The sequence below is a fragment of the Notechis scutatus genome, chromosome Z (assembly GCF_049901735.1).
Source record: "Notechis scutatus isolate UNSWTSFEM ecotype Mainland chromosome Z, rNotScu1.2, whole genome shotgun sequence".
Classification (NCBI taxonomy): Eukaryota; Metazoa; Chordata; class Lepidosauria; order Squamata; family Elapidae; genus Notechis; species Notechis scutatus.
In genome coordinates this window covers 103,824,797-103,848,131 of record NC_142025.1, presented here as the reverse complement: position 1 = coordinate 103,848,131, position 23,335 = coordinate 103,824,797, and the positions used below count along the sequence as shown (strand labels likewise).

The 23,335-nt window shown below is 38.7% G+C and overlaps 1 protein-coding gene across 4 annotated transcripts in view; it reads left to right on the top strand.

The window, feature by feature from the left end:
• The window catches only part of SYT3 (synaptotagmin 3), a 54,646-nt gene that overhangs the window by 9,681 nt on the left and 21,630 nt on the right, over window positions 1–23,335 (top strand). For 2 of the 4 annotated variants that reach the window (XM_087948153.1, XM_087948155.1), the window contains exons 2-5: window positions 9,475–9,927; window positions 13,253–13,393; window positions 14,810–15,191; window positions 16,852–17,410. In XM_087948153.1, coding sequence (XP_087804279.1) covers window positions 13,258–13,393; window positions 14,810–15,191; window positions 16,852–17,410 — 1,077 coding nt within the window. In that variant the 5' untranslated portion in view covers window positions 9,475–9,927; window positions 13,253–13,257. Of the gene's footprint in view, window positions 1–6,364; window positions 6,524–9,474; window positions 9,928–13,252; window positions 13,394–14,809; window positions 15,192–16,851; window positions 17,411–23,335 lie in introns of those variants that run through there. The other 2 variants (XM_087948154.1, XM_026669515.2) reach the window with 2 other exon arrangements.

The following is a 23,335-nucleotide window of genomic DNA, read 5'->3' as shown; positions in this document are numbered from 1 at the left end:
GTAACCATAACCACATTGTTGTATGTTAACAACAAGAGACTTATTTGATGCTGCTATTTGCCGCCCATGTAAGCCTATCCTATAATGAAGCTACAATCTTTCACATAAGCCTCCCCAATGTGTTGCTTCTCTGATATGGTGCTGAACTTATCCTTATATATAAGTAGCACTTAGTATATAAGTAGCACTTAGTGCTACTTCAAAATTTAGAATTATATTGTTTTAAGAAGTTTACAAGTTTCCTTTTAATGAGGCATTTATCTTTTGGTCAGAAGGTGGAATATAAAAAAAATTAGACTATTTTTTTTATTATCTTGTCCACTTTAATGGACAAGAACAAATAAAAGTATATGATATTATCTGAAGAAGTGTTATCATTACCATATTTAACCAATATTACTGTGTGCAAACTGCTCTGATATATTCTTGTTAAATTGGCACAAAAAGAAAAGAGGCAGATAAACAGGATAAAGTTGAGCCCTGTGTGTGTAACTTTGGTGCAGGAGAATAGGCCAAGGGCCTAAGACTGGCACATCAACAATTACACTCTCAAAAATTCATGGAACCAGACCAAACTAAATGTAATGTAATTTAATTTGAATTTAATATTATTTTAATACAAGTGCACCTATATATCTTTATTTTTCCATTCTATTACACTAAATACTGCAAGTCATCAACAACTTTGGGAAAGATTCTGGTTACTTCAAAGCCTTGGTAGACCATATGCAACCTTCAGCTGTGAGCTGGATGTATTTGCTTTCGCCCATGCATGTAATGCTATTGGCCAACTAATAGGCTATTTGAAGAGCACACAGGCTGAACTCATCTTCTGTTGCATTCAGGAAACATTGCTAAGAAAGAGGAAATTAGAATAAGAGTAAGATTGAAGAAAAGGAACAAAGGAAAATAGCCAACTATATGCAACTAGCTAATCTTTTCTGTTTTATGTGGCTAATTTGGAGCTGGGATGAATTTACTGTTGATTTTAAGATCCACAAGTAAGCCCTACAACAAAATGTTGTCTATGTCCTTTCTAAGAGGCCTGCTCAAAATTTTTGAGAAGGCTAGTTGTATTCTTCTTCCATATGACCTTTTATGTTTCATTGATTTTATTGTAATTTCTTTGTTTGTATTATTGTGAGCTACCCAGAGTAATTGTGAGTTGGGCAGCATGCAAGTTTAATAAATTATTATTATATTTGGTTGCGTAGTCAGTCAGCTGTTTCAGCTGGATTTAGCTTTCCTTTTTCAGCAAATATGTAATATACTACTGAACCATCAAGTCTCAAGTTGGGCAGTTTTTTTGTGACAGGTATGTGTACGTTTGTATATGATATTACTTTGGATTCTAGATATCCACAAATATAAAGTGATCATGTTTCAGCTCTATTTCTGTTTTACTGTGATAAATATAAGGTCATGCACCATTATATTGGATACAAACTGGCTTTGCCATGCAAGTATTGTATATGGTTTTGACAGAAACTACAGCATAAGTGCACCAACGTGCCTACCGTTTCTTTTTATTGTTTCTTATTTCTTTTTATTTTTCTTATATGTATCCATTTCATGTATTCCTAACTATGTTTATACTTATACCTGTTATCTTATAATCACTTGACAAAATAAAAAATAAAATAAATAAAAATAAAATAAATAAATAAAATAAATCTATCAGTAATGTAAATGAACCCATTGTTTTTACCCAACGCCACATGACAATTTTATTCTGAAATGTTACAGACAGGATAGCTACAAGAATCATCCAATAACTCATAAATCAAAATGGTGCATAATATTCAAGAACTATATAACAAAGGTAACGCACTAAAGCATTTAAATTATTGGTTAAGTGTATAACTAAGACTTAGAATATTTCTAAAACTTCTCTCTAGGCTTGCGATAAGGTGGGAAATGGGGGTTGAGACTGAGATTTAATTGTTTGTTTTTATATTGCACCATGTGATAATTTCTTCAATCATGGGTGATTAAATAAGTCACAATGAGAAAGGTTCACACAATCTCAGGATGCTGTATTGTATGAACTATGTTATTGGGACTGCTGCCGACCCATTTAGAAGATGTGATTGGGAGTTGAAAAATGGAAGCTTTGAAAATGCGTCCTACTTTATTAAAAAAAAAAATGAAGTGATGATCAAGAGCTTTTAGGATCTAGTTCCATCAGTTTGCTTGTCTTCTGAATACAGATAATTTTTTAGCTTTGAATCTGAGTGAAACTTTTTTGTCTAAGTCTGAGAAAAAGGGGTTGTCTTCTACTTGGGAACTTGTAGCAACTTTTATGTTGTACCTAAAAACTAGCATGTAAACACACACACACGGACGGACGGACGGATGGACGGATGGAGGGAGGGAAAGGGAGAGAAGAGAAGCTTTTGTAGGGTCTAGTTCAGGGATGGGCAGCTATAACCCCTTTACAATTTGCTGTCTCAGGAATTCTGGGAGTCAAGAAGTCCACAAGTCATAAAGGGGCCATAGTTGTTCACCCTTGGTCTAGTTCAGCTTTTCTTGTTACTATACACTGGTAACTTGTTGGTATTCCACTATTAGAGCTGCCTAGTTTTTATTGTTTCTACGTTGTATTTTTCTATATTATAATTTCATTGATGTTTGCTTATTTCCTGTCTACCTTTCTTATGCTACATGAATCATCAGAGGCAGAATATTTTCTTACGTAAGAGAGGCTTTGGGAGGAAAATGTTGAGATATAGAATCTTCATTGAAGCCGAACCTTTGCAATGTCAAATGGGAGATCAGTTCCCATGATCCTCCAGCCATCAGGGCTGATCAGGAGGATGGAAATCAGCTCAGACATACCTGGAGAATATTTGCTCCAAGTAATGCATTCTCTCCAGGAGTAGAAAGAGCATTTACTGAACAGTAATTGCTGTACAACTGCTCATGGCCTGCTTAGTTCCCTTGAGATCACTGATTAGGCCCTTTGGGGATTGGGATGTTGGCCTCCAAGGCCTTTAGCCTAATCAGCAGGGCTTTTATCAAATAGTCTATTAATCTGACCCCACCAGAGAATTCAATTCCTTTTATGTGAAATTTTACCAGCCCATTTAGTTTCTTCTTCAAATGACCGTAGTGTCATCTAGATCTGGGGCGGATCTTTCTTTTCAAAGAGCCATGGCAGAGCTCCAGCTGAAAGCTGCATCCTTTTCTTTCTTTAGTTCAAGAATTAGTGAGCTGTCCTTCTGCATCAGCTCTTGGGGTAGCCTAAAGTGTGAACGCACAAAATTGACATCACATATCAGGTGCACGGAATGTGTCCCAAGCAATATATGTGAGGGATGAAAGGAAAGCGGATGAGTTAAAATCACATTTTTCTTAAACCCCTTCTTTTTATACAAATTCCATTCCTTTCTATTTTGGCCGAGGTAAAATAATCATATTTAATTTTTTAACTTATTGAAAATCTGCAGGAGCTGAGGAGAGGGTAGAGTGCCAAACCCAAACCTTGAGAGACCTGCCAATCGTGCATCTGTGGTTTAAAAACATGAGGCAAAGTGCTGTTACTTGTTGGTATTGCACTGCAGGATGAAAAGAGCATTCATTGAAATTAGAGGGGACTGCAGATTACCATCGCCCCGATACTGCAAGGGTGCCAACCTCGTTCTTTGGAACAGCCTCCCCCTGAGAGCCTCTTGGCCCTGATCCTGCTTGCCTTTTGAAAGGCGTTGAGGCCATGTTTCTTAACCTTGGTGACTTTAACATGTCTGGATTTAACTCCCAGAATTCCCTAGGCAGCATGAAAAAAGTGACTCACAACAACCAGTCCTGAATTTATGACTCTTGCAACAGCTGCATAATCACAATGTCACAATTTAGGTGCTTGGCAGCCAGCATGTATTTACAGTGGTTGTAGCATCCTGGGGTTACATGATCTCCATTTCCAACATGTAAGGTCAATGAAGAAGCTAGATGCGTTTAATGATCTCATGATTCATTTAACAAACTGCAATGATTCACTTAAAGACCATGCAGGTTATAAAACAGGTGCAACTCATTTAATAACTGACTTGCTTGGCAATGGAAATCCTGGTGTCAATTGTGGTTGTAAGTCGAGTAATATGTAAATAATTAAAATCCTATTGGCTTCAACATGTTAGACAGTTTTAGCATTCAGTGGTTTTTTCCCCCTTAAAAATAAGTTTTGAAATTATAAAGTGTCTATTTTTTTTTTAAAAAATGTTAATTTTATATGCCTTGTTACACTTTGTAGGTTTCTAAATTTTAATCAGGCTTACCTTACATATTGGTTTAACTTTTATCATGTGAATTTCCCATTTAAAAAATTCTCATTAAAAATTTATCAAATAAAATTTATCCCATGTAAATCCTCTTTTTAAATATAACTGGTGTTGCCTGTATACAACTTGTTTTAGACACATTTTTGTGGATTTTTGATGAGGGTGAGTGAGAATAAAATGTAGCAGATTTTATTTGATTCTAACCTTCAAGCTAATGTAAAATAAGATGAGGACTGAATACTAAAATCCGCCTTCAACAATATTTATGATTTTTTTTTTTAAAAAAAGCACAATGCAAAATTTGTCTATAATTCTCCAATTTGTCTATAATTTTAAATCTTGTTTAAAATGTACAGCAGCTCAATTAAACATTGAGCGGCAATGTCTCGGGGTAATTATTTCTGAATCCTTTTTCCTAACCCCCCTTTAGCCACCATTTCCTAAGCATTAGCTTGCTAAGTTTAATAGTAACATTTCTGGCTATGTTTTTTTCAGAGAGGATTCTGTAGGTGCTTCTCTGCCCACTACTTCACAACAACCATATGAGGCAATGGCTATTTTATGACTGCCACAAACAGCCAAGTAAGATTTTGCACCCAGATCTCCCTAGTTTGTCTATAGTGGAGAAAATCTCACAGCCCTTCCCTAGACAAATGTCTTGTATCCCACCCATGGGTGTGGATTATGAGGCAGGAGACACATTCAACAGACCTCAACATGCTGTCTTTACTAAAATGTACACTTCAGTCCACACAAGCCTGTCAGAATTCATTTTCTCCTGTCAGATGCTTTATGAAGTAGGTTTGGTGCTCTTCCGCATGACCTGTTAACTTTGGGAAAGCAGGCTTTGTGCGATCTCAAAAAGAGAGCTAGAAAGATAAGGGCACCGATATGCTTTGGCATTTACCAGTGTGATATATTTGTGACAATCTAGCTTGGTTTAGCAGGATTACAGGATACAAGATTATGATACTTGGCTGGGTTCACACATTTCCAAAGCCATAATGAAGTTATCATATACCAGCTTAGTACTAACTCAATATTGTTCTTGTTGTTGTTTACTCTGATTGGCAGTTGCTCTTGATAAGCTCATGCAGAGGACTTTCTGATCACAAGTATTATTGCAGTATTGCCATTTGCTACCACCCAGCAGTTTTAGACATCTCATCATTGCCCTTTGATCTTGCTGACTGGGGGAATTAAGGGAGCAGATTGTCCAAAATTGAATCCCAGATAATAAAGGAAGGTTGATGTACAGTAGCAAGTAAAAGAAATTCAGTTCCAGTGAACGATGACCAGTCCTCGGTGATGTTTTTGTTGTCACAAGGGGTCTGCAAAGGTTTGAAAAAATGTTATGGTTTAAATCTTGAGTTAAGTCTTGGGGGGTCCATGGCCATAGTCTGTGGCCACAAATGGTGTTTAAGGGGCATCTGTGATGAAGAAAAGGTTGAGAACCACTGATTTTAACGCTTTGAAAACAGCAGGTGCTCAATTTGCTAATATGCACCTACACTTGCTAAAGCACCTGGAGTGTGTAAATTAGGCCACATAGGTTCTGTATTCCCTGAAGCAGGCAAGCATACATATTTGATGAGACTTTATTTGAATCTGTACAAGTGACATCCTGGAATCACATATGAGTTTTCTTGGCTATATCAATTGGTAGAGACAGCTTCCTGTTCCACATACATATTTCTAGATTTTCTATCTTTCTGTTAAGCATTGCTTCTGAGCAGGTGAGCTCTTGTATGATTTGTATGATTTAGCCCTTAGACTGATAGCCATTCGATATGATTACAGTGATGCCTTTTCAACCTAGCTGAGCACACATGCAATACAGTGTCATAGTTAAGGAACTGGAGCAATACTAGAGACACCCAGGTTCTAGTCCACTTTCAACTACAAAAGCTCCCTGAATAAGTTTGGGCCAGTCATTCTCTCAGTCTAACTCATAGGGTTTTTATTGTGGACAAAAAAAAAGAAGGGAGTGCTGTTTATGTTGCTTTAAGCTCTTGAGTTAAAGCCAGGATATGCATCAAACAAATAACTAAACCTTTTCCACTTTTCTGGCAGCTTCTTCAGACATATAGGGAATACGACTGATGTCAATGTGTGTCTGAATGGAGATTTAGTTCAGCAAGTAAACAAAAGTTGTAAACCTAAACTTATTTCCAGTACACTGAGTCTGCAAGTAAAGAACAATAAATACAGTACTTGGGGTTTCCTAAAGAGCTGATGAAGCATGGGTAAGTTCAGATAATGGCAATGTTATGTTACTATCCAGAATTTTTTTTGGGGGAGGCAGCTGTTGTAATAAAAATAATTGTGTAAAGGTTAGCTGCTTTGCAAATAATTAGCTGCTGTATGAGGTCAGGTCCTATGATAACTGTGACATGATTTTGCTGGTCAGAGAAAGTCCCAAGGGAACTGTGGTTCTTCTGCCAGATATCTCTCACATCTATTAAATTATATTCTCGAAGTAGTCTTTAACTGTGGTGGCTAATCATTGTTGGCTATAACTCAGACAAATTATCAGAGAAGTCATCAGCATGGTCACATCGAGAAACTGATCACTATGGACGGCCTACATCAAGACTATTTTTAAAATAAGGATGAAATAGTACTTCATTAGATCAGGGGTTGCCAACCTTTTGGACCTCAGGGACCACCAAACTCATAATTTTAAATCCCACAGACCACTAATATGAATTTTGACTGACAGTGGCTTGCTGACATTTTCCCAGGGTCTCTGCAAAAAGCAGCAGAGGCCCTGGGAAAATCCCCCAAAAAAGTCCCCACCCCATTTTCCTACCGATCGATCATTCTTTATTTGGGATTGCAGGATACCGTCTCCAGCTCCGTTCTTAGGGGGGAGAAAGAGACTTTTGGCTTCATGCAAGGAAAGCAGCAGGAGCAGCAGTAGTATTTCTTTCTCTCCCCCAAACTCTGCCAGAAATGAATCTTTGTGAGACTTTGTGAGACTTGTCGTGCCAATGCAGCCTCTTGGAACATGATGCCTTGCAGGGTCCCAAAGACTCATTTCTGGCGGAGTTTGGAGGAGAGAAAGAAAGACTTTTGCTGCTTTCCTCATGTGCAGCCAAAAGCAGAAGAAGAAAGAAGTGGAAAGAAGCAGCCTGGTGGCCAGGCGAGGTGCATGCGGCGAGTTCCCCCCTCCGCCCTTTCTCCCCTTCCCTCACTACTTCGTGTTTGTTCGCAATGCAAGTGAAACAAGCCTTGTGTTCCCACGGGCCATGTGGGTGGCGCAGCTTTGTGTTTCCACACAGCCTGGATTAATTGCTTTGGGGGGGGTGCTTTGGGAGTGATAATTCTCTGTGGACCACCAAAATTTTCTCGCGGACCACCAGTGGTTCCCGGCCCACTAGTTGGCGACCATTGCACTAGATCATAGTTTGTTTCTTTTAATCTATGGATAAGAAACAACATGACATTTAGGCACTGTGGATTATTTCCATATCAAAATGTCATAATATAATACTTGAATAATAAATTTATTTAGGTGACAATGATAGAAAAATGAACAGAGTTTGGGGCATGATCACTTTAGGTGGATGGTATAGAACAATGGCAGTCAGGCATGAAAGATATGATTGGTGTGACAGAGGGGACAGAGGGGGGAAGGGGAGGGGAGAGAGAGCGAGAGCGCAGTTACACTACTCAGCCCTTAATACTTGTTATTTTGAGCAGGAACACTGGTAACTCTAGCAAAGATGCAGCAATAACAGATGGAAGAAGCTGCAGCAGAATTCAGAGGAGGGGAGAACTGAGGAATTAAAGGTCCTCTTCTTTCTTCTCCTTTGGATGACTTGCTATTCCGTTGGGGAACAGGAGAATCCTATTATTAGCCAGACTTAGCCTGACTTCTGCCTTTCTAAAAAAATTGAGGAAAGAGAAAAAGGGAGAAAAAGCACGATATCCGTCATAGGCTCCATTCATTCCGTCTCTAATTTGATCCCATGCAAATTTAATTTAATTTAATTTGAACTAAATTGCAAGTGTTTTCCTTCTCCGGTCTGAAATACCTGTACAAGTAGTGTTCTGATGGCTTTTCTATTTGGGAAAAAGTAGGTACAGAGTTTCATCTCTCCTCAAATGATCCTGCTTCTACCCAAAATAATCAATGTTTTTCTTTCTATAGCCTAATCTACTAAAATATGTATTGGTTGTAGAGAATCCAAGAATACTAGCCATAAGTTCCTGTCGGAAGCCTTTGGGTTTCCAGAAGAATCTGAATTACAACCCCAGTTGTAATTCAGTTGTTTTCCAGGCCTTTATATTTTCACCAAGGTTTTTTTGGATTTTACTGTTTGTCTGTTCATCTTGCCCCTTTGTAAGACAAGCAGTAGAAACTATAAGCTTTGACCTCAAGATGGCATGTGGCTCTTGAATAATTTTGGGGTAGTTGCCCCAAGTATTTCTCTGACACTACTTAATTAAGTTGTAGGAAATTCACAGGAAATAATACATAAAAAGGCATGATGTAAAAAATAATTAGCCGTGCGCTTCCTGACGCCACATGGACTTCATGGCAGATATTTTTTTTCTTTATCCCTGCCAACCCTATCACTTTGAAAATCCTTGGAGGTGGCCCCCATTTTATAGAACCTTTCATCTCTAGTACCCTCAATGCTTTTAAGAACAAAGTTAAATTCGTTTTAGCAAGCTTCTGGCTCTTAGGCTTTTTTTTTTTTTTTTTGGATCACCACTATAATTAGTTGAGTGTTAATTATTTTAATTGGGGAACAGGGAAAGGATAGTATTTTGACTAATATCCACTGCCCAGAGTCTGTGTGGGTGGGAGTGGATTATAATGATTGCTAAATAAATAATTACCATGCTTATTTTGCTTAGTCTAATATAGAAACTTTAATGATGTTATTGACCCCCATAAAAACCATATTTGCCTTCTTTTGGCAAAGATGAATAATCCAATAATGCTTCTGAGAACTGCAGAGCAAACCCAAAATGAGTAAGGAGAAAATATTCTTCCCTTTGATAGAATTTTGTGACACTTTGAGGGCATAATATATTTTTTTAAGTGCAAAATGGTCCAGAAGTTAGATTTATATACTTTGTCCCATCTGTTGGAATTACAGACAGGCTGAACCAGGATGATGAGAAATAGTAGAAGCACAACAGGAATCCGTATCTGACACCCTTTTTTTTTAAATTCATGCAGCTGGCCACCTAACTGAAGACACTGGCAATAGCAGGGATCTAATTCGCAGGCAACCAATTTCATGGAGGATTTAGAAAATAATGAAGAACCCTCCAGAACTCAGTTGGAGATCTGGCATTTCGTTTAGACATTGTAAAGCCAGCTAGACACACTGAAACCTTCTCACAATCACATTTGATCTCGGCTACTGGTTCCATCCAGCATCTTGCGGTGGGCACAGTTGTCTTCCACCACAACATCAAATTGCAACTTGGACTCAGCAGTGCTCTGGATGGCAGATCCAGTGTCCTACTTCCCTCTTGCAGCCTCTCACATATGGACTCAGTTCACCAGAAACTTTGGATTGCTTTCCTGCTCCTCTGCTGCCTGGCATTGACTGGGTCAGTTAGCATTCTGGATCCAGCAATACAGAAGCAACTTGACAGCTATCAACTGAACCAGTTTGCTGACCAGGTGAGATTTTGAACAGAGGGCAGAGAATGTCAAAAGGTTCTCAAAATAGCTGACACTGATCCTCATTACTAATTGTAAAAAAGTCCAGACAAAGTTCTTTATTATAGTTCTGGAAATCAAGTGAGGATTTGGGATAGGGGAGGTTTAGCTTATCAATATCTATACAATAATTAGTAATGCTAATTCTGGAACTAAGGTATATTTTGAAAAATTATCCTTATTTGTTTAAGGTTTCCCTCCACTCTTTCTAATTATTTATTTTCTCTCAAAAGAAATTTACTTAGTGTTCAGGGATAAGATGGAGATTGAATATTATTAACAATATTAATGGAATTATTATCCATGGGTCATTTGTGGTTGCTGTTTTATTGTTTCCAGTCTGCACCATTGTTCTTTTCATTAAAAAAAGAAACAAAAGAATAAAAATAGATGCATTGTGGAATAAAATGCTGAAAAAGGCTTTATTCCTAAAATTAGAACTGTCAGAATTGAACAATAAGAACTGGAATGTATGGAGCAGCTCCCAAACCTATAACCTTTATCTTTTATAGCAATTTTGAACAATCCCCTCTCTGCATTTGAGTTATTGTATGTAGGGCAGCTGCCAGCACCGTTGTCCCCTGGGCCCAATCAAGGAGAGAGGGTCCTGCTTTTTCAAAACCATGCCAGGTAGGTTTTAGCCTAGCTCCTTATTTGGCTGAGAAATACCTTGAAGCCTAAATGACCAGTTGCTGCAAGCTCCTTCAGAAAATACTCAGCCTCTCTCCAGACATATACAAATCTTGTAGAATTAAGAGCAATGTTCTCAATGCTTATGACATTCAGGTGCATTGAAATTCGGCTCTCATAATCTAGCTAGGAATGAGAGTTATCTCTTTGTTTGTTTTCATGTTTCCTCCAACCCCTCAAAACTGGCTTGCTGTGGGATAAGCAAGGCTGAGAGTGGCCTTGCCTGAAGTCTCCCCTTAATTTTTCTTGGCCAAGGCTGCATTTATACTTGGCTCACCCCATCCTTGATCCAACCCCTTAACTACTGAAATCTAGAACAGGTGGAAGGCCTCTGGTAAACATAGACTGCCTTAGACAGCCTGACTAAAGAACTTTTATAGCATAATGTTCATGGACTCTGGAGCCTTTTTCATCACAGTAATCCTGGTAGCCTTTTAAAATGCTACTGCAGCTTATTAGCTGCCATGGGTTAATAAATCCCCCTTTCCAAACATAGTTCCTGTATTACAGTAAGCCATGCGTAGAGAAGGCTAATTAGATAGCTTCTCATAATGTATTATATAAACCATGTTTTATAGATCACAATAGATCGATAATGCCTAATAAACAAAATCAAACAAATCGCATTGTGGTATATACGAATCCTGCCCCTCTTTTACATTGGGTTGTACAAATAGGAAGAGTGAGAAGATCCCCATTTATCAACTTCCCTGTACACTTGTTGATCACTTGTTCATGAGCTGGCACACAAACTGGCCATGAATCACTAATGCACCAAACATATAACAGCCAAGACCATCAGGTACATTGACACTGGAGATTGGGGCACAGTCTGCATGCTCAATCTCTTGCCTACTCCCATTTGGGAGGGCATTTATTTAAACAATTCAAGTTCCATGGCTAATAAGCGGCTGAGGTAACCTATAATATGGGCTGGGGGTCCTGAAATGAACTCGGCCTGAGAATCAGTAGTGCATTTAGATAATTGATCTTTCCGGTATTCATGGCTGCTATTTCTTGGTGAAATGTCTTCCTTCTTTGTGTGAGACAATGTATTTGAGCTGATGCGTTGCTAGCCATGCTGCTGGCTCCTTTAGAGCGTATCTGAAACTGAGCTTAGCAACAGATGTTACATCTTTATATATGGGTAATGTTCAAGGAGAGATTATCCACAGCAAATTGGTATCTACCTCTGATAACTTTCCTTCCTACTTGAATTATTTGCATTTTATAAAATGTCTATTGCTTTACTAGTAAAGTTGAAGAAATGTCTTGACATTCTCCAGGCTTATTTTATGATGTGGTCCTTCTGACTGATTGTCAGCCAAGGCTGATATCTTATGGTTTTAAGTGTATTCAAAGTCCTTCCTTCCTTGGAATACATCAACACATATTTGATATTAGTTGGGCATCATTTCACCAGTGATTTACTACATTTTATTTCCAGTTGTAATAAGCCAGCACCGATGCACCTAATGGACCTCTTCCTCATGCTCCTGTCTCACGTTCTATCCCCCACCACTTATGTGCTTCCTCTCCACCCCCGCCTGCCTGTTCCACCACCCAAGAACAACATCTGGGATGCTGGGTTAAAAGACCATCACAGACCTAACTATACTGAGAGTCCCTTTTTAGCCAATTAAATCCGGACCTACACTTAAATTTTGGTCTGCCTCTGATTAGCCAAGCTAAGGTAACTCCCAGGTAATTATTTTTGGGGGAGACAAAATGCAATTGTGTTGGGCTTTGACCCAGTGCCACTGTATTTCTCCCTTGCATTTGGTGGTGTTCAGTTGAGATGCTGCCTTTGTCTGAATTGATAGATAAGACATAGATTGGTATTCCATCCCTGTTCACCCAAAGCTACATAAAGACATACCATGCCTGCTTTGTCATTTCCATGCATTTTGCACATGCTATCCACTTTACCCTCTGGCAATATGAATCAGTTTCAACTGATATAAAGTAAATATGAAAATGGCTTCTCTGTTAAGGTAGCCAGGTCCTCATCTATAGACAATGCCCACCCTTTGTTTCTCCAGAGTTCTGATACAGAATATATTTTGCTTCCCCTTTTGTTCCTCCTATCTCCCTGATATTACTTTTGTGCCTACTTCTACCATCAAAACTCCAGTTTTTCCCAGAGTAGACAGGGTTAGAGGATATGGAGGGTGGGTTTTGTTTTGCTTTGTTTTGTTTTTGTAGTGTGAGTCTGTTTGTTTCAGCTTCAGCATCAGTGGCTAAAATAAATGCAGAAGATAGCATAATCTAAGTGGCACCCAGACAGTTTTGAACCCTTCAAATAAAGGATGCACTTATGAGAATAATTTTTTAAAACAAGGTTGGCATATTTGTAATTCAACATAGCCTCCTTTGACTGTCAATGACTCAGCTGGTCATTGAAGAGAGCAGGGACTGAATTTAAATTCTTTGGCATGTAATGTAAAGACACCCCAAAGTTCAGCTAGCAATAAGAATCAGCAGGGACCTTACTGCTAGGACAACCTGCACTGCCGATTTCACCATGGCCCAAGGTCATATATAATGACATTTTTAACATGCAGTACAATGTCTACAATGTCTACTTGCTGTTTAGGCATCATGTCAGGAGATTATGATGAGGATAGGCATCGCAAGGCAATGGAGCTCCTTCATGTGCTGTGTTCCAACACATGTGCTGCCCAGGAACGTGAAAAGTGTCAGGAACTGACAGGGCATGTGGGTCCCATCAACACAGGTGAGAATCTTGATCTATCATATCCATAGAGGAAATAGGAATAGAATGATGAAAAATTATGGTCTAGTTCTAGTTAGTATGTTGCTGGACTGAAGTGGCATAAAAGTTTCCATTATAAATTGTTATTTTATATGAACAAATAACTAAAATATGTCTGTATGTTATTTTATAATTCCATGTGACAGAAAGACATTTTAACGAGAATTGTGGGATCATTTGAAATCTTGAACTACTTTTGTATTACAGAAAAATAAGGCTTCTGGTTCTTATCACATTTGCCAGTCGTTACATCCTCTGAGTCTAATCCCCACTCCTTTAACCTTAAACTATCCACTATTGACCTCACCCCATTCCTAAGAGGTCTGTAAGGGGCGTGCATAAGTGCACAATTGTGCCTACCGTCCTTGTCCTATTGTCCCCATTTATTTGTACCTATTTCCTGTATTCTTAGTCATGTTTATACTTATTCTTATTGTCTTGTAAGCGATTGACAAATCAAATAAATAAAAATAAATAAATAAAATCCTGAAAGCTCTCTGGAGTTTTCTTGGGAAATGCTTTGAATCAAGCAGTTTAAATGTTGTGCAATGGAAAATACATTCAAATGGAAGAACCATTACATAATTCGATTACATATATATTTATTGCAATTGTTATGGTATTTATTGAGAATTCTATGTATGTGTCTGTGCCATTGGGCTTTAAATAATCTTTAAATAGGATTTAATGGGAAATGATTTTTATATTCTTCTTGGCTGCATCTTATGAAAATTTATCAAAGACCATCAGAGATTTTTCTTAGGTATCAACAACACTAGGAAACTTGTGTATAAATAATGAAAATATATAGCAAGATAGAAGGAAGGAATGTTGTGCATTTATTGAACGTAGATGGCAATTATATTTTGGAATGAAACTACAATATGGCTTAATTTATATTTAGCACTGATCCCAAAGGACTGTAGAATTTATCCTGGGGGTGGAAACTTATTTCCCTCCAGTATAGTATTTTTTTTTACAGTTCCACAACTAATCAAGACTGGATTTATAATTAATGTCCAATTAAATATTTCTGGAATGGGAACCAAAAAAATGAAGGGTGCATAGCTTTTTATATGGACATCTCTTCCAGTGCTTGACAGCCCATAATATAGTCAGGTTGGGATTTCTTCTTCTAATGGAGGGACAGGACTAAATTGGGAGTCAGGGTCAGTTTGATGGTACCACTCAAGAAAGAGCTGAGCTGTCATGTGTTCTGCCCACTGGCAGTTAGTGCTATTTGCCCAGGGTTCTAGGTTCTCTCCAACAGCCAATAAATGAGGACAGCTCAACTAGTCAAGATGACAGATGACCATAGAAAACAACTTATCCCTGATCTTTCATTATGGTATTTGCCTCTCCACTTTTCTCCTCTAGAGATCCTGGTTAGTCTTCTGTCAGTGATTGTGACTTTCTGTGGGATTGTGCTGCTGGGCGTCTCCCTGTTCGTCTCTTGGAAACTATGTTGGATCCCCTGGCGAGACAAAGGATCCTCATCACAAACCCAGCGCAAGGAGCATCCCCTCCATGCTCATCTCCACCACTCACCTTTTGGGGATCTCCTGGCTGAGCGGGTAGAACTGGGTCCCGAAATGCCTGAGAGATCATACCTCGATATGGATTCCTACCCTGAGGCCAACCTCAAGGTTAGCCAAACCTCCCCTGACCTCCCCGTGGAAAGTCAGACCGGTACCAAGGAAGGCAGCATTCCCAATGCTCACTCCCATCAGCAAGTGGCAAGCTTGGCACCCACTCCCAGGTGAGTTGTGAGGAAGGAAGGATACAGAGGGGGAGCCCAAGTATTAAAGCTGAGTCTGTACGATTGATGTTTATATGGAGGACATACATTCAATACTATCTGTCCAGAGGTGGAATTCAGCAGGTTCTAACCAGTTCTGGAGAACCGGTAGTGGAAATTTTGAGTAGTTCAGAGAACTGGCAAATACCACCTCTGACTGGAGATTTTACAGTATCCTTCCCCTGCCACGCTCACCAGGCCACGTCCACAGAACCAGTAGTACAAAAATTTGAATCCCACCACTTTATCTGTCTAACATTAATAATTGGTGCCTGAATATTCTTGTGTTTTTTTTCTTGCCCCGTTTTTTTCTTTTATGTCACATTTTTTAAAATTATAAACATGAGGGCACAAACTGCATGATTAGTAAGGTAAGAGCCTTTCAATCAATATCTCTTAGCCCAGATTCCCATTCTATAAATGAAAATATCAAGAATAACTCTCAAAGATGCAGAAGGCAACGAAAATAATGCAAGTTGCCAGATGGTAGTCTAGGACTCCTGACAGCAACACTGACATCATGAGATCCACACATAAATACATAAATAATGGATTCATTATGCCAGTGTTTCTCAATGTGCAATTTTAAGATGCCTGGACTTCAACTCCCAGAATTCCCCAACCAACTGGCTGGGGATTTCTGAGAATTGAACTCCAGGCATCTTAAAGTTGCCAAGGTGGTGAAACACTGTATTATGCAGTATTCTGAAACACAGTGCTGCTTGAAATGTTTTGGGTTGACTATAACAGATGCAGTCCTTTAAAAAGTAAGTTTTGGCTTCAGAATATAATCATATGTATACTATATGGATAAGTTGGCTATTCACTTGTTCATTGTATTCAGCTTCCAAGATGCTTAGAGTTAGAGGTTTTTAATGGGACTTTGGAAAAAGAAAAAGCACAGTAGCATAGGAGGCACACAGCTGTAATATAACAATGTGGCTGGTTCATAAACAAAGCAAGAAGACCTGATTACCTGCCAACTAGATAATAAGTTCTCCTCAACTGAACTTCCAGCATATCACAGTTCACGGAGCTTTCTCCACGTGTTTGTGGTTTCTTGTCCATATTCTAAGAAGTGAAAAGTTAGTACTGATTAAAGATCTCACACTGAAACAGTTACAGGCTCATTGAATTAAATCATTAAATCAAGTGTATATCCAGTTTTGGTTCCAAAGAATAAAAGTGCACCTGCTATCTTTTTTGGAAGGCAGATAATGTGCATGTTACAGCAGGTGCTATCATGCTTTTGTAGGCTTTTTTCAAGATTTCATCCATAAAATCTGTAAATCTGCCACATCTTTTTATACATTAAATACACAATAGATCCAGATTTAGCTACATTAAGAATGTATTGTCTGAATGGCATTTAATGTCAGTTGTGGATAATGTAAATCTCAGTGATTTTAATGAATTAACTAACTCTGATTCAAATTTTAAATCAATTTAAGTTGATCTGTAGATCAGGAGGTATTTGTTACCCTTCTGTAAATTTAAATTTAGGGTGCTAACAGGTGTAATTCTATCCTAGACAGAGGATTATTTATTTGTGGGGTGAATTTAATGGACATGTGGTTATGTATATCTCCGGCTGTATTTTTTTTTCAACTGTTCTCTCCAGGTATAACACACTGCCACGTCCTGTGACCCAGCAACTGAGCAGCCCAGACACCGGAGTCCATGGTGGTGGAGGAGAAGACAAGGTGGAACAAGTGACCAGCATTGGGCAGATAAAACCTGAACTGTATAAACAGCGCTCAGGTGAGGCAGACTCCAAGAAAGGGGAGGCTCCAAGTTGTGGACAATTGAGCTTTGCCCTCCGTTATGCCTATGGCACGGAGCAGCTGGTGGTCAGGATACTCCGGGCCTTGGACCTACCTGCCAAAGATGCAAACGGATTCTCTGACCCCTATGTGAAAATGTACCTTCTGCCTGACCGTAAAAAGAAATTCCAGACGAAGGTGCATCGCAAAACGCTCAACCCTATTTTCAATGAGACCTTTAACTTCAACGTCCCCTTTGCTGAACTTCCCTCGCGTAAGCTTCATTTCAGCGTCTATGATTTTGACCGTTTCTCCCGTCATGATCTCATTGGCCAAGTTGTCCTGGACAACCTGCTGGAGATTGCTGAGCGGGACAATGATGCTCCCCTCTGGAGGGACATCATGGAAGCCAGTTCGGTAAGTGGAGCTGTTACAGGTAGCCTTTGGCTTACAATCATTCTTTGCACTTATAATTGTCACAACATCCGCATGATTATGTGGTCCAAATTCAGGTCTCCATGTATTTATGTAGTGTCCTGGGGTCATGTGATTGCGACCTTCTCAGTTGTCTTCTAACAAGCAAAGTCAATGGGGATATGCCAGATTTGCTTAACAGCTGTATGATTCACTTCACAACTGTGGTGATTGGCTTAACACCCATGGCAACAAAGGTCATAAAAATCAGATGCAACTGTCCTACTTAGCAACAGAAAGTCTAGTCACAGTTAAGGTTGTAAGCCGAGGACTTCTTCCGCTTGATTATGTGACATCCCCTTGAATGATTCATTCCAAGCTTTTGAGTTAAAAGGTAAAACTCTAACCAATAATGCAAATTGCTCAAGGGATTAAATTCATTGTAATTGAATTAGTCACAATATTCAGCAGTCTCATTTGGTTAATCAAGCTCTTCAATACTTGAATGCGGCATTTTAGCTTGGTGCACTTCATCAATTCAGTCAATCAATGCAGCTGCATTGCTCAGCTATTGTATATTCATGAATCAATAACAATAGTTGCCTCAAAAGGAGGGGGGAAGGTTTTTAAATAAATATTTCCACACTAGGAAAGTCAATTTTGTTCTTTGACTGAGGAGAACTCTGATAGGTGCTCAAAAGAACACAGTAGCACAGCTGTGCTCCATTCGTCGAGATCTCTCCTGAGCACCATTCAGATGGTGGCGGTCCCATTGGAGGGAAGACAAAATGAGGAAGGGAGTACCGCACTCATTTGCTTCATTTGCTCCCGCAGAAAACATTTTTGGTTACAGTTCAGTATTACAATACTTAGGAAGAAGATACAGTTATGTTTTAATTATAATAAAAGAAATAAAATGCCACTGAAGCAGCAGCTGGTAGGGGCATGAAGATGATTTTAAGCCTTGCTAGCTTTTAGGATGATAAGCAGGCAGGAGTGAAGTCTTCTCTGCTTATTTAAAAAGGCAATTGATGGTTAAGTTTACAGCAAATAGCAATCCCCACATTCCTCAAGGGGATATTACCTTTTTAACACAACTACTGCTAAGTTGAAATTATATTTTTCACCATTCTCAGATTCATTATTAGGTTAAAGCGACTACTAAGCCAAGCCTCCAAATTAAAAAAATCTAATTTTTCCTAGCATCCAGTTTACAACTTTTTTTTCTATTTAGCTTCTAATTGTCTAGTGAAGAGAAGGACCAAGCCAATGTAATCCTAAATTGCATTAACAGAGGGATACAATCAAAGTCAAGTGAGGTACTAATATCACTCTATAAAGCAAGGTTCTTCAAACTTGGCAAGTTTAACACTTGTGGACTTCAACTCCCAGGATCCCTGAGCTTACATGACTGGAAGAGGAATTCTGGGAGTTGAAGTCCACAGGTCTTAAAGCTGACAAATTTGAAGACCCCTGCTATAAAGCCTTAGTAAGACCACACCTAGAGTACTGCATCCAGTTTTGGTCACCACAGTTATAAAAAGGATATTGAGATTCTAGAAAGAATCCAAAAAAGAGCAACAAAGATGATTAGAGGATTGGAGGCTAAAACATATAAAAAACGGTTGCAAGAACTGGGCATGACTAGTCTAGTGAAGAAAAGGACCAGGGGTAACATGATAGCAGTATTCCAATATTTGAGGGGCTGCCACAGAGAGGAGGCGGCTCAAGCTATTTTCCAAAGCACCCAAAGGCCAGACAAGGAATAATGGATGGAAACTGATCAAGGAGAGATTCAACCTAGAAATAAGAAAAAAAAAATTCTGACAGTGAGAGCAATCAACCAATGGAACAGCTTGCCTTCAGAAGTTGTGGGAGCTTCATCACTGGAAGCTTTCAAGAAGACACTGGACTACCATCTGTCAGAAATGGTGAAGGGTCCCCTGCTTGGGTGGGGGGTTGGACTAGACCCACAAGGTCTCTTCCAGCTGTGTTAATCCGAATATGCACAATGCTTACATAATTCAAAATATGAAGCAAATGCTCAGGCATTATTCTGATCAGCTAAAGTCAATCAACAAGAGCACAATTCTAATCTGCAGATTATAAGTGGTATGCAAACTACATAATCCTTGTGTTGATCTGGCCACAGCCAGCCAGCCACAGCTATCTAGTGGTGCCCAGATGGCCATGCCCACCCAGTCACACCCAGCTGGCTTCAGTGAGTTGTCCCATTCCCTGCATATTTACAGAAGAGATTTCCAATTAGTTAAACACACATTTTGGTTTGTATTCCTGAAATTTTCTGTGGTTAGTGCCCATGAAACATTACTATTTCCTGAGAAAGCACAGGGGATATCTTGATGCTAAGAAATGTAGTAGAAAGGATTCTGAATTGCTGTTCCATATATAAGCACTTAGCTGCATCTATATTCATAAATATTGAGTTATGAACAAGATCAGGAGAGCAATATAACCGGCTGGACAAGACTTACAATGTGCTTTCACTGTGAAACACAAACTCTGTAGAAATTTGGTATACCTGGAGCTTTATCATTGTTGCCAGGCACATAGAAATAGCAATGATGATCATTCGTAGGGTGTGAAAGAATAGTTTCTTCTTTAATACATTCCTAATGAAGTTGAGCTTTCACTCTTGGCCTGTTCACTACAGCTCTGTAGATAATACAAGGTTCAGAAAGGTTCTCCACCCAATTCCCTTGCTTTTTGCTTGCAAAAAAAATATGGTGGAAATACACTCACATATCTCTTCTGTGCTCTGGCCTCAAAATGTCCTGCTTCCAAAATGTAAGTGCACTGCAGGGAGATTGTAAAATGTTTTTGATACTTAAAAATGTGCACACTGTCTGAAGAATGGATGATATAAAAGGATTTGTGTGGGCAGAGGTGAAAAATGGGAAATGTCATGAACAAGGGAGGGGTTCCCTGGAGAGAATTGGTAAAACCAAAAGAGAATATGGGAGTGGGTGGTTTCAGTAGGTTTCTTACAGACATTCACCTATTTGATTCTCCATCCTCCCATTCTTCCCCCTCCCCATTTCTTCCCCTTCAGCTCTCTCAAAGAGCAACTTGTCTTGTTTTTCTTCTTCTCCCTCTCTGTGCATATTTTTAGCTAGGCTCTTATTCATCAAGCTGGTGGCTAATTAGGGCAGTCAGGTGTGCAGCAGCTATTCTTCCCGATCCTATCAGCAAATGCCCTTTCCTCACAACTTTAGATTTCTTCTTCCTTCCTATCATGTCCAACAATTGTCATGATAGCTAGTCCAAGTTTTTTAGCTGCTATCTTTCTGCCTTTCTCCAAAAGCCTGAAATATCGTTCTGGTTTGAATGTTGTTCTTACTGATTGTGTGATATTTTTTTCCCTGAGCTTTAGCAAACCAGCTGGTTATAGGATGGTGGAGAAAGTAGTGGAATAGAGGAAGGGAGGAAGACCAAATAAACATTCCTGGTAGGATTAGGATACAGAGAATTATTTTAGAATTAGTTTAGTTTATTTTGGTTACTAGACTTGTTCAATAGGTTAAGAATGCAAATTGTAGCCCAACGTGTCTGGATGGATGCCAGACTGAGGAAGGCTGTCTTAACATCCAGTCTTGTTGAAGGTTCCTAGGATTCTCATTTGGGAAATTGAATTATGTTGCACCAGGGGTATCTGTTCAAAATACACCATTCGATTTGTTCTCTCTCTTTTATAAAAATATTTTTATTATGCATTTTCCTTCATTTTACATCGCAATTTCAATTTTGCAACAATGATATGCTGGTTGTATCAGCATCTTTTTAAAATATACATGATGTTATACATCCTAATTACCACCATTTTTCTCTTTTTCATACAGTATAGTCCATAGAAAAAAGAATAAAAACTTGATATTATACAACATACTTATATCTATTGTATCCATGGTTATAACATACCTCTATACATTTATCACTCTATATATTTTGATTTGCAATTATGTACAATCTTAGACAACTGAATCTAGTACCAATATTGCTTACAATACATATCCTTCTATATAGCTTTATACCTGTATTTGTTTCTAACTTGTTGATCCTCTTTCATCATCCATTTTCTAATCCTTGCACTCTTTTTTCTAGCCAATTGTACCACAGGTCCCATAATAGGTAATACTCTGTTTTTCTTGTCTTTAATTTCCATCGTTAATTTGTTCATTTCGTACATTCTAATATTTTCTTTATTACCATTTCCTCTGTGGGTAGACTGTTCTCTCATATGGTTACCAGAGTTGCTTGTTTTCCCTCCTGCAAATTAGAACACCCAATGTCTTTAGTGACATGTGTGGCATAATCTATTTCTTAGGGATTTTTTCACACCTACCCAACCTTTGAAGTGTTTCCTCCCTGTGCCTACCAGATGCTCATTCTTGTGTGCAAGTGATGGTGTTTTAGCTACATATGCAACTACTTCCAAATATTGTAGTTAGGGAGTATGGCATTGCACTTGAGTATTTGAGTTTTCCAGGATTTGGGTGTTTTTAGAAGCTTGGCTATGAACTGATATATAATAGACTCCCTCACTCCACACACACACCCAATTTTTGCATCTGTAATGCTATTGGTGTGGAGCTTGAGGCTGTAGGGCCATATGCTACCCAGAGTTTCTTGATCGATTAGATTTTATTGGTGGCACATCCAAATTTTGAAATCAGTGAGATGTAACTGAGAAATTATTTCAGTTTATTCAATATATCACTAAATCTGCGTTTGGATATTGTGAAGGCAAAACATTCAAAGTTAGGCACGAGTAATAGCAGGAAGAAGCAGTGAAAGCATTTATGAAATATGCTTTAGGAATTTTTTTCCCCCTTCCTAAGAAATTGTTACCAATGAACATCCAGTGCAGACAATGTTGGACATATCACATTTTATTCATCTTCTCAATATTTTTGTTTTTTATAATAAATAAGAAACATTTTCTCCCCCCCCCCACCAAGGATTTTTAAGAAGTGAGTGCTATGGCACAACAGTATTATGGTATCTATAACTCCCCTAAGTGGGTTTTGATGAAAGAGTCCTAGTTCACTGACAGAGCACTTGCTTTGCATACCAAAAATGTATTGATCTTTGTCAATTGCTTGTTAGGCTGGGAAAGATGAAGCCCTGCCTGAAATCTCTCGGGAGAGCTGTTGCTTGTCAGTATAAAGGGAAGACGTAAAATCTGTGCCTTCCCTTTTAATTATTGTTCACCCCAATCAGCAAGCTAATATAGTCAGAAGTCTGTAGTATTTATAGAGCTGCCAACCTTGTGTTGGAAGTATATTATGGAGATAATTTTCCACTGATGGAAGATTGACTTGTTTCAAGCACCTTTAGTCCCATTTTTAAAAAGTAATATTGCAACTTGCCAATTTTGTCAAATTAATGAGCAAAACCTGAGTTACTTTGAATAGCTTTTGGTGGATCTTCTTTGCTTTTCTAGGCTTTTCATTTTATATGTTTCCTCTAATGAATTATGGCTGATCTGATGCAGTGCATCTGTGCTTCTTAGGAGCACCTAAACTGCCTGTCAGGAATGGAATGGTGAAAGAAATTATATTTATCAATTTCCTGACTCTCCACCCACCTGATGCCCTTCATGTGTTAGCCTGCAATTCCTTTACTTGATAATCAAATCACATAACCACCCCCTCTTTGCAATCCACTACTGGTAAGTATTTCCATGAACATATATAAATATATATTTTATGGAAGTTATACATCGCTTTCTAGACTTGCTCAGGTTTGTTATCTTTGGTTTCAAGAAGGTACAAAATGTGGTTCCTGAATCCCCATTTTATCTTCATCACTATTCAGTGGCCTAAACTGAGATACTATGTTGTATTAGTTCATCACTTGGGCAGTGAATTCACAGGTTCAATCATCAAAAGGCAGCTTGCAATATTC